Source organism: Eulemur rufifrons, chromosome 18 (genome assembly GCF_041146395.1).
Source record: "Eulemur rufifrons isolate Redbay chromosome 18, OSU_ERuf_1, whole genome shotgun sequence".
In the NCBI taxonomy this organism is placed as follows: Eukaryota; Metazoa; Chordata; class Mammalia; order Primates; family Lemuridae; genus Eulemur; species Eulemur rufifrons.
Genome location: NC_091000.1, coordinates 38,807,345 through 38,819,884, shown reverse-complemented (window position 1 = coordinate 38,819,884; position 12,540 = coordinate 38,807,345). Strand labels below are relative to the sequence as shown.

The following is a 12,540-nucleotide window of genomic DNA, read 5'->3' as shown; positions in this document are numbered from 1 at the left end:
GTGGCTCATTTGCAAGATTAAAATCACCAGAATGGAACTTCTCCAACTATCAATGTACTGTGAGATCATTAGCCACATCCTTCCCAAATGCTTCATTGATATTTCGAGCTGTCTGTGCTGCATTGGTTCTAGGATGGAACTCATATTCGAAAATAACAAGAATTTTTGACTTATCCATGGTTTCACAAAAATTGCTCTAAAAATTTTTTTTGAAATACAATCACAAGCCAAAATGTGCATGTGCAATATTGAGGATGTACCTTCACAATAAAAATAAAACAAGAAGTGTCAAAGTGAAATATCAGAGATCAACTGTCCAAACTTAGTACTTAAGAAAATGAGACATTTCATACTTAATAATCTAATAATTACACATATGAAAGTGAGATCAGGTGGTTTGTCTTTCTGTTTCTGGCTTATTTCATTTAGTATAATGTACTCTGGGTTTACCCATGTTGTTGCAAATGGTAGAATCTCTTTCTGTTTTAAGACTGAATAGTATTCCATTGTGTATATATACCACATTTTCTTTATTTTTTTTCCATTGATAGACATGTTGGTTGATTCCACATCTTGGCTACTGTGAATAATGCTGCAATGAACATGGGAGTGTAGACATATCTTTGACATACTGATTGTATTTCCTTTGGATATATACATAGAGTACTGTTGCTGGATCAAATGGTAGTTCTATTTTTAACTTTTTGAGGAACCTCCATACTATTTTCCATAATAATGGCCATAACCCATTTTCTATATAACGATGTTCTCAAAAAATATAACAAGAAGCATTATTAGAATATACAATTGACCCTTGAAAAATGCAGGGGTTAGGCACACTGACCCCCCCATGCAGTTGAAAATCCAGTTACAACTTTTGACCCCCAAAACTTAACTATTAATAGCCTACTGTTGACCAGAAGCCTCACCCATAACAAGAATAGTTGATTAACACATATTTTGTATGTTATATGTATTATATGCTATATTTTTACAATAATGTAAGCTAGAGAAAAAAATGTTTTTAAGAAAATCATAAGGAAGAGAAAATATATTTACTATTCATTAAATGGAGGTCTTTATCTTCATCATCTTTACGTTCAGTAGGCTGAGGAGGGGGATGAGGAGGGGCTGGTCTTGCTCTCTCAGGGCGGCAGATGCAGGAGGTGGAAGGGGAGGCAGGAAAGGCAGGCGCACTTGGGTCCCCTTGTATTGAAAAGAATCTGCGTTTAACTGGACCCATGCAGTTCAAGCCCCTGTTACTACTCAGGGGTCAACTGCAGTGTTCCTATTCTGCATGTTTTCTTTGCGGTAACCTGTAACAAGCTGGGCTTTCTTGTTTCCACCAAAAGGCCTGTCTCTACAGAGGCTGCCAGTGTAAACAGTCCTAAGAAGCTGCCTCTATCACTAAATATTTGTGGGATAAATTAATAAATGACATCTAGAAATAATTATAAAGTGATTTAAATCCTTACTACAGCCTTGTCAGAAACTGCATGGGAGATTCATTGATAACATGGAGCAAAACTTCATTTAGAATCCTCTTTCTGAATCACAGCACGGTAGCTGACTCTATGGTCTACTTGAACCTTTCCTCAAAACTCTCCCAAAGTCTCTCTCCAGCTTACTGTGTTGGCACTTTTCTTTTTCTCACCTCCTTTTGTCTCTGGATTTAGTCTTTTCTCTTCCAGAATAGCTCCCTGCCCTTTACAATGGGAATTTTTAAAACTAATCTCAGGATCTTTCGATTTTCCCCCTTCCTTTTTGATCTAAGTTCTGACATAGGCAGGTTGAGGGAAAATCGTCATATAGGATGAGAATATTGAGAATTGATGAGCCCATTTATACATTGTCACTTCTTCCTGAATGACTCTGAAATTCTCTTAGACACATTCATTCCTTTGCTCACTGGTTCCTTCATCTTTTCATTTTGATGCTTTCTAAGTCAGACATGCTATTTTATGAGCTCACATACTTTGTGTTAGAGGCTTGTGTTTTGTGCAGACAGGAGATTTCCACTGATCTATTTGTGCCACAACTGAGACCCATGCGTTAAAAATAGAACTCTTTGACTTATTGTATTCATCTGGTAAGAAAATTGTTTTGGGGAAAACTGGAAGGGGGTGTGGTGATGTCGTGGTTGTTTTCTCTTGTGGCTTTATCTTCCTGTTCTGTTTCTGGTTTTCTATGTTTGTTGTTGGTTCAAAGAACATTTTTATAAAATGTGTTTAGGCACCAGGAGAGAGATACTGAGTTGAGCCTTCATTTCTCTTACTCTCAGTTCCTTGGCTTCCTTTGATGTGGGTATGGGGCAGACCACACTCTTTTGAGTTTTAAAAAGAAGAAACACAAAGGACATTTATTAATAGCTCTTTCTTCATGTATTTTTAATCCCATTTTATGAATTATATGTGGATTTCTTCCTCCGTTGTTTGAAGCCCTCACTTTGGTAGCATGTAAACAACAGTTATTTAGCTTTGGAGTTTGTCGTATTTATTTTGTAATTTTACACTGAAAAAGATGTATTTCTAATTCAGATTATTTTAAGGTAAAAAGTAGGTTTCAAGCATTTGTGTTGGTCATTTAGTGTCACCCCAGACTCTCTCTTTTACTAGGGTTACCTGTGGTTAAGTTCTTGTGATTTATCTCTTTTTTTATAGAAGCAAGTTACTGATATAAAGAAAGGTCAATAAAAGTTCTAAAAAGACTGTAGCTTATCTATTCAAAGCAGGAAATGGAAGCAAGTTCGTCTATTTGGTACGTATTTATCCACTGCTTCTTCTGTGCCTGGCGGTGTTCTAGGTGTTTGGGAGACACCAGGGAATAAAACAGACAAAAAATCCCTGCTCCTGTAGCACTTAGAGCGACAAGCTGATGTTGCCTAGACTATTGTCTATTTTATGTTTAGTTGTAGTGTACACAAAATCCAAATTTAGCGCTACAGAAGAACAAGAAATTAAAAGGATTTCAAACTGCTAGACAAGGGCAGCTGTGCCTCAGTGTTTAGTTGTAACTTTTTGTTTGCATTTTAACATGGACTGTAAGTAATGTCGTTCAGATTCTGTTTTTTCTTTATTTCAAGAGCAGATTCTTTTCAAATGTTAGTTTTATGCTCAGATTTTATACCATGTAATGATTCTCATAATTCTTCATGATTACCACTTTTTGACATTTGACATTCTGGTATGTAGTTGATAAATTAATACCACACCTCATTTCATAAGGGATGTGAGCCTGCTCACACCAAATAAATGATGACTTTCTTTTATTGGTAAGATAGAGTCTAAATAAGATGAGCATTCATCAGTAAAATCTTATTAAAATAACAAATACTTAATTTTGCTACATGGAATAAAATCCTAGGTGGTATCAAGGATAAAATAATAAAGATGTCATATAAGTTATGTGTTGCTTCCTGCTCCCCACTGTCATATCATTGGGAACCCCAACCTTATTATTAAACAATCTCAATTAAAAATTCCAATTTGGGGATTTGGATGGGGGGAATCATTAGATAGTAGATGATTCTACCAGAGAGAATGCTTTTAAATAGCAGAGTGAATATAGCACAGATATTAATTTTATTATATTTCACAATTTGCCATATGTTACATGGCACATTTTGCTGGTAATTTGAGCATCTGAAACATTATTTTTCATGTTTGAACAATAGACAATTTCACGGGAGCATGTGTATCTCAGCCTCAAGGTTTCATTGAATGGAAATAGCTCTCTTAAATAAACGTCTTCACTTGCTGCTTCTGAAATTTCCATTGACATTCATCCTTAAAATGTTTTTATATAAGAATCCTATTTTGAAAGAAGTATCTTGTGTAATTCTTTTTAAAGAAACACATTTTAATGTTCAATATAAATCTTCACTATATTAATAGTATGCAAGTTTCCTTCATAGCTCTAAAGAAAGGTAGTATATATTATGTTTAGTATATATGTAACAAATATATGTTCATTTTCTGAATATCTTTAATATTTTAATATATATTTTTATTTGCAAAGTTAACATATGCTCATTGTTAAAGACCTTAAACTATGGGAATGCAGGAAATTGAAAGTGAGCTGTCTATAATCTCAACCCAAAAGATGACCTCTCTTGACAGTTGCTCATATCCTTTTATATCTTCCAATGCACTATTCCTGTGTGTGCACACATACAGTGTCTGTGTTAGTGTTTATACTTAACACTTTCCATATTGTTCTGTAATCTCACATTCTCACTTAACAGGATTTCATGAATTTGTCTTTCACATTAAATAGAGATATACCATCATTTTTTAAATGTTTATTTATTGTGATGATTAATTTTATGTGTTAACTTGACTGTTCCACAACCTGCCCAGATATCTGGTTAAACATTATTTCTGGGTCTGTGTCCATGCGGGGATGTCCAGACGACATTAGCTTTTGAATTGGTGGATGGGGTAAAGCAGACCGTCTGATTCACTGAGGGCCTGAACAGAAGAAAAAGGTGGGGAAGGTTGAATTTACTCTCTGCCTGACAGTTTGAGCTGGGACATTGATCTTCTCCTGCCCCCGGGTGCCCCTGGTTCTCAGGCCTTCAGACCTGACTAGAATCTACACCACTGGCTCTCTGGCCATCAGACCTTCAAACCATACCACCAGTTTTCCTGGGTCTCCAGCTTACAGATGACAGATTCTGTGGGACTTCTCAGAATCTCAGCCAATCCCTTATAGTAATCCTATCTATCTATCATCTATCTATCCTATTGGTTTGTTTCTTTGGAGAATCCTGGTTAATACATGCAGTAATAACATTTTCTAACACAATAGTGTATCCTATAGATTCACTTTTGCAACTTTTTTTTCACATAAAAATGTATTAATAGCATGTAAAATCTTTCTACATGAAAATACATATATTTTCTTCATTCTTCTTTGATGCTACATTATATTCTATTGTGTTGATACACCACAATAGATTGAACCATTCATTCTTTTCTTGATGGATATTAAGGTCATCTGCAGTGTGGCAAAGTATATCTTGTTCATTTATTTCTGTGTACTTATGCAAGTATAGGGTAGATTTCTGTATTATTGAATATGAACAATTGAAAGTTTGATAAATAGCCAAAGTACCTTTTGGAGAATATATGTATATACCACATCCTTTATTAACCCTGGTCATTATCACTTAAATATTTTAAGAAACATTAAAGGTAAAAAGAAGAGGTGATTGTTTTGATTTTGCATTTCCATTATTATTATGAGCTTGAGCATTATTATGTTTGTTAACATTTTATTCTTTCTTATCTAAGCTACCTGTGTTTATCCACTGTTAACTAACTTTTAGGTTACTTGACTTTAAATCTTGATTGCAGAACTCTCTGTTTATTATGGATACTAAATTATTTATATATTTTCAAAATGTCTTTTAATTTTATTTATAAATCATTGAGTAACTTAATGAATAAATGGATGATAAAAGAGATAATAACTGATAATTAAAGTCAAGGTGTTAAGTTTATAATAAGCAAATATATCTTGGGCACCATGGGATCATAGAAGATCAGTATGTAGAGAAGGCCAACTGCACCAGGCAAGATTTGAGCCATATTTTATGATATGACTAGAAATCATTAAGTTAAAAAGATGAAGAAGTTGTTCTGGCAAGAGGATGCAGCAATCCAAATAGAAAAGAGAGAGGTCTATTCTGGAAATTATAGGTAGTTCACTTTGCCTAGAGTGAAAGGTACTGTACAAAGGGTCAGGAGATGGGGCTATAGAGAAGGAGAAGGGTCAATTTATGAATGGCTTGGTGTGTTAAGTCATTTGAACTTTATACTGAAAACATGAGCAGGCAATAATATGTCAAGATTTGGATTTCAACACTACCCTAGCACAAGTATGAAAAATGGTTCAGAAGGAGTCAGTCCAGAGGCAGGAAGACCAGGTTGTATCTAGTTTGGCAGAAATTAATTTTTCCATTATCATAATCATAATCATCAGGGGGCAAAATGATAATTTTCAAAATTTCTCTATAATTGAAATTGAGTTACCTCTGGAAAAATATATACCTTGGGAGTACAGATGGTTGGGGGCAAGGGGACTTTTCATTTTCTTCTGTAGACATATTTGTATTATTTGAGTTTTATTTTTTTCAATCAAGCACAGACTTTAATAATAAAATAATAATTTTTTTTAAAAACTGCACTAATAACAGATGGGAAATATCTGCCTATTTCTAAGTCAGATCTCTTGTGTGGTAAGTATTGAGTGCTTTTGTAAACCACCAAATCAGTATGAACCCAAATTTTAATATGATTGCTAATAGCTAGTGTAATAATATAGTTGGTTATATTAGTATTTTACAGTATTCTAATAAAGAGTTTCTATACCTTGTTTTGTAATAGTCAGATAGTATCTGGAAACACATATTCACTTTGAGTGTCAAAATTGAGATGATCAACTTGGAGCATGTTTGGGAGAAAGGTACTATGAGGGAAATGACTTAAAATCATGTTAGATAAGGGACTATTAAAGAAAATGATAGTATGTATATCTCAAATTGTCACATTGTACACCTCAGATTTATACAAATTACAACCCCTCCCCAATAAATCTGGGGAAAAGAAAGAAAATGGAGATGTTGTGTTTGGAGCCAGGTCAGGCAAGACATATGACATCAGTTCTTGATTATGCATCATGCCAAAGAGAAATAAGACATATTTCATTAAATTTCTAGGAGAAATAGAAACAAGTAATTGAAATTTTAAGAGGGCAGATTTTGACTTAAAAAAGAAAGAAATCAAGTGGTGTCTCCTTTTTTATGCCTAGAATCATATTCCTGATGTTTTTGCCAGCTTCTCATAAACTGGCAAAGACTACAGTATCCCTTTATTTAACTAATTATTATGATCAGTCACACCATGACAGATTCCATAAAGTTCAGCCATATTTATTATATGTAAATTCATTTAATAAGTTTGCATGTATTTTCTTTCACATTAAACAAAACTAACAGGTTCATTTCTTAAGTTGGTTATGTTAGATCTATTTTCATGTTTCAAACTAGTACCCTTTAGTATTACTCTTAGGACATAATTAGCTTTGTCATCATTACTGAATGTCTCCCTGACTTAACCAAAAACACCTCTTCTCACATACTCTACATATATAAGCCTAACTTGCCACTCTTGTCTCCATCGTTTTCACATTTACTGAAGTTTTCTTACACACAGCTATTGTATTAGTATTATACTTTCTCACCAACAAAGGTAGAGTGGAATCAGTTGAAAAACAGAGCTATCCTACATGGTCTACTTCAAGGCATATATCAAATACCTCAGAAGATAAAATTGAGTTTCATCCTTTAGCCTTGGGATTCTGATCACCCTACAACCCCATGTTACCCCCATGTTTGAATACAATGGACTATGGGATATACTTTGTTATTCCGTCATCTTGGGCTCTTGATATGGTAGTAGGGCCTAAAAAAGGCAACACAATTTACATTTTTCTGGTGAGTTGCTATACTTCCAAGATGTCTAATGTTTAAGCTCTAGGAAAATACTGCATACCTGATAGAATTTGGACCATGATTTTGCAAATACACTCAAGTTCTTTGGTTGGAAAATAGATGTATCAGTTGGGGTTCTCCAGAGAAACACAATTAATAGGATGTGTATGTGTGTGTGCCTGTGTATACACACAGACACACACATTTATATATACGTGAAGAGATTTATTATAAGGAATTGGCTCATTCAATTATTGAGGCTGGCAAGTCCCAAGATCTGCAAGATGAATCAGAAAACTGAACCCCGGAGAGCTGATGGCGAGTCTGAGTCTGACAGCCTGAGAGCCAGGAGAACCAGCGATGAATTTCCAGACTGAAGACTAGAAGCTCAAGCCCCAGGAAGATCCAGTGTTTTAGTTTGAGGCTGAGGGGAGGAGGAAAAAACAAAACAAATCAATGTCCCAGTTTCAAGGCAGGAGAAATTCTTACTCAGGAGAGGGTCAGCTTTTTTATTCTATTTAGGCCTTCAACTGATTGGATGAGGCCCACCCACATTGGGGGGGACAATCTTCTTTATTCAGTCTATAGGTTTAAATGTTAATCTTATCAAAAATGACTTCACAGACATACCCAGAATAGTGTTCCACCAAACATCTGACAACCCCACGGTGCAGTTAAATTGATACATAAAACTAAACATCACAGTAGACTTAACAGATCAGGTGTTCCTATTGCTCATCAGCATTTCTTACATGTTATCTATTTATTAATTCTTCCTTTCCCTTACCCAGGAATTATTTACTTAACATCAACTCTTAGTCACGTGGAATCCACTACACTTTTGTTGATGGTCTGTGCTCGAGATGGTGGTGGGCTCACAACTCTCATTAATGCCGATGTCACTATACACATTCTCCAGACAATTCTGGCACCTGCTGAATTTGAAAGGCCTAAGTATACTTTCTCCATTTATGAAGATGTACCTGAAGACAGTCTCGTTGGGACAGTGAAAGCAAGTGAGCCCTTGAGTGAGTATTTGTTTCTTCTGCTGCATCAGAGTCCATTATTGAAACATTCCCTGTGTTCTCTTAGGCTGTGCAATCTTGAATAATTCTTTCCTTCTCTCCATGCAAGACAAATTCAGGGAGATAGCACAACCTGTGGCTTGCTCTTTGTTCTTTCGACATTCCACAATTTATATTTCTGATCACAAAGCTAATGGATGTTTTTTAAAGAAAGTTTAAAACAACATGGAATAATTATAAGGCACAAAGCATGTGTCTCCTATAACTCCCTCACCAAAAATCATGCACACACTTTTAAATGTTTTTACAAAAATGCATCCTACTGTTTGCTGTTATACAATTACCTTTTCCACCCCCCCTCACTTAGTATTTACTGAACAGCTTTCCAGATAACTGGGCATCATACTGTCTCATTTTTTAAAAAGTTGAATAGTATTTCAACTTAGATATGTTTTATTTAAACATTTCCCTCTTGCTACCAATTTGAATGCTTTAAAAGTAGTACTTTAGCAAATAGCCTTGTGTGACTATTTCACACTTGTAAAGGCACCTTTGCGGAGCTTGTCCTCCTCCCGTCTGCTCCTGTTCCTTCCTCTCTCCCCTGCCTCAACCTCTGTGGAGGGCATTTGCCATTCATAGGTAGATACCATGGAGAAACAACGCCACAAACTTAACTTGGCTTCCTCAATTATATAAAAAAGATATCCAAGTAAGTTTCTGAATATCTCTCCCTTTTATCTAATGCAAGAAAGATGAAGGGAGACAGTGAAACCTGTGGCTTGCTTTTTGTCCATTGGACATTCTCTTTGTCCACCAAATAATCTCAAACCATGTGTCCACTTCTCAACAGGCTTGGAAAGTGTGGGAAGAAGTAAAACATTGCACAGTGTTCTCCACAGCTGCAGTATATGTAGTCATGCGTCCTCAAAAACAGGGAAACATTCTGAGAAATATACCCTTAGGTGATTGCATCGTTGTTCAAATCTCACCGAGGGTACTTACACCAACCTAGATGGTATAGCCTACTACACATCTGGGCTGTAGCCTATTGCTCCTAAGCTACAAACCTGTACAGCATGTTACTGTACTGAATTGTAAAACAGTAGTAAGTATTTGTGCGTCTAAACATAGAAAAGATACAGTAAAGGTATGGTATTGTAATCTTATGGGACCAACATGGTATATGCCGCCCATCACTGACCGAACTGTCATTATGCAGTACATGGCTGCGTTAATATTTCCAACTTCAGAGTTTCCAGTCGGTACATTCTTTTGGCATACAGTGGTTGCTGTCTCTCTCTTTTCAGATTCCTCAGAACCAATCTTTTACAGAATTTCTTCTGGTAATCTGGACGGCAAGTTCTCCATTCACCCGTGGCTGGGCACGATTCGCACCCAGAAGCCTCTGGATCACGAAGCGCAGCCCATGGTTGTGCTCACGGTCCAGGCGCAGCTCGGCAGCTCCCCAGCCTGCAGCAGCACGGAAGTCAACATAACTGTCGTCGATGTCAATGACAACCACCCCGTGTTTCTCACGGCCTCTGAAGAGATTAGAATACCGCAGACCACTCCACCTGGCACGGCCTTGTACCTGGCGCGTGCAGAAGACAGAGACAGTGGGCTGAACGGATTCATCCGGTACGCCATCGCCAGCCAGCGTCCGAGCATCTTCACCATCGACAGAGGTCTTGGTGTGCTGTACCTCAATGCGAGTCTGCGAGGCGACGTGCCACAGAGGCACGTGCTAACGCTCATGGCCGAGGACCTCGGCGTCCCTCCTCGGGCATCCCTGCTGGTCCTGACAGTAGTTATCGAAAAACAAGAACAAAGCCCATCCTTGACTTTTGAACATTTAGTCTATCAAGCGGAAGTGAGCGAGTCTCTCTCACCGACGACACAAATCCTGCAAATACAGGCCCGCCCCCTCGGCCCACAGCGCTCGGCCTCCCAGCTGATGTACTCGCTGGAACCCAGCATCGGCTCTGCCGTGTTCGGAATCCGCCCTTACACGGGTTGGATTTATTTGCGGCGACAGCTCGACTATGAATCCACACAAACATATAATTTTAGAGTGTTTGCCTGGATCCCGGAGGACAGATTGCTGCAAAATGTGAGCACTTCAGTAATTGTTCATGTGCTGGATGAGAATGACAATTCCCCTACCTTCTTGCATGATGTGTTGTTTTTGAAAGTTGAAGAGAGCCCCGTTCCCCAAGGGGTAATAGGCAGAATTACAGCTATTGACGCAGACTCTGGAAAGAATGGACAGCTATTATATTTCCTCTTGTCTGATGGAAAATTCTTCAAGATGAATCCCAATACAGGTAGCATTTTGTAGCTTCCACTTTTTCCTTTAAAATCAGGATCGAGACAACTCAAATCTTTAGGAAGAGCATTAGTACAAACATACAGTTAAAATCACTGTATTTAGTAAATGGAGTATTTGATATAGTATTGTGAAATTTTAAAATGAAGTAAAAATTGAATAGAAGTTCACTTATAATGATCCACACTTATTTTGCCTCATACCTATATATTGGCAGTATATGGTTCTTATTCTGAATTAAAGCTATAGTCTGAACTGTATTGAATACATCTTTATGTAAAGCCTATTTTTTTTTTCACCAACCATTCTCTTTCACTTGTAGGCTTTTACAGAATGTCAAAACATATTTTATGAAATATAAATGCCATTGATGTAAGACTGGAAATCAATCCATTAGTTAAGATTTCAAAATCACTCTAGGAATATATGTTCCCATTCTTGGCAAGAGAACCAGGGGGAAAAGGAGAATAATTACAATGGATTTTTTTGAAGTGTTAATTAAGAAATTAAATATTAAAAGTCATTATAGTTTAAATTTTATATTATATAAATTTACAAGGATATTATCTAATCCCTACAATGAAATATATTTATACTCAAATACATAGCCGGGAAAACTGAGACTCAGCTCAAGTACTGTGCCTGCGCAAGGTCATGCAGTGAGTAGGAGGTAAGGGGCAGCCACCACTCTGTACAGCCCCAGGAGGCACCATCTGTGTCATAACCTGTGCAAATGGTGCCACTGCCCTTTAGTGCAACAGAATTTGAATTCAGTTCGTATTAACTTCAACCTTTTGCTCTAAAGGCCCCACTGTGTGAATTAGGAGAAGGTGCCTCAACAGATGGAGCTTTTCAGCAGGGCGCATGGCTTGCCAAGAAGGGTACAAACTGCATTTCTGCTCCCATTCACTCCTTAAGCTGGGACCCCTTCTGCAGGGCACAAACCATGCAGGTATACAGGATGGCCCTGCTTGTACTTATTTCCATGTGGCTATGTAGTTTTCTAGGTCTTCTATTTTACTTGGCGACTTTTTTTTTTTTTGGAAAATATTCATACTACAGTCAGTTCCCCCATGATCTTCCCTCTTCTACAGTTAGTCTGGCCCCTAGATCTATTCCTAATTTGTTGTATGGCTTTAAGCATGTAACTTCAGCCCAAAGCTCAGTTTCCTTGCTATGAATAGAATAGATAAATCCTGACACGCTCTGTGTCATGCTCTGAGAGGTAAAGAGCTAAAGGGTATGAAGGGGCTTGAGAGACTGTGTGCTTGTAAACCATTCCTAAGCCCAGGAACAGTATGTCAAGGCAGGGTGGGGGGTGTCCTTCATATCACGGCAGGCACACCATCCTCCCCATCCCAGTGCTCGGGGCAGTCTTCCTAGTGACAGGGACCCCAGCTCCCGTGAAACCCTGCCTTGGTGTCACCCACACCCAGCCCCAGGGTGAGCTGCAGTCTTTTCCACCCCTGACCTCCAGACAGCTGCTGCTTGTCAATCAGAGTTCGTTCATGAAATAAAAGTCTGTTTGCCATTCAGAATTTAAGGTCTTTAGAAGAGAATTACAGTTTGGAACTTAAAAAAATGCAGTTGCGATGTGATCTTTATTAAAATCTCAGTAAACACTATATAAACGTAATTTATGCAGTTAAACACTGCATTTAAACCCACAAATTCAGCAACTTTATCCAAATATG

General features: G+C 37.4%; 1 protein-coding gene across 1 annotated transcript in view; it reads left to right on the top strand.

Moving 5' to 3' along the window:
• DCHS2 (dachsous cadherin-related 2) overlaps positions 1-12,540 on the top strand; it is a 195,865-nt gene that overhangs the window by 117,551 nt on the left and 65,774 nt on the right. Inside the window, exons 4-5 of the mRNA XM_069493240.1 lie at positions 8,287-8,523; positions 9,828-10,844. Of these exons, the coding sequence (XP_069349341.1) occupies positions 8,287-8,523; positions 9,828-10,844 (1,254 nt within the window). The remainder of the gene's footprint in view (positions 1-8,286; positions 8,524-9,827; positions 10,845-12,540) is intronic.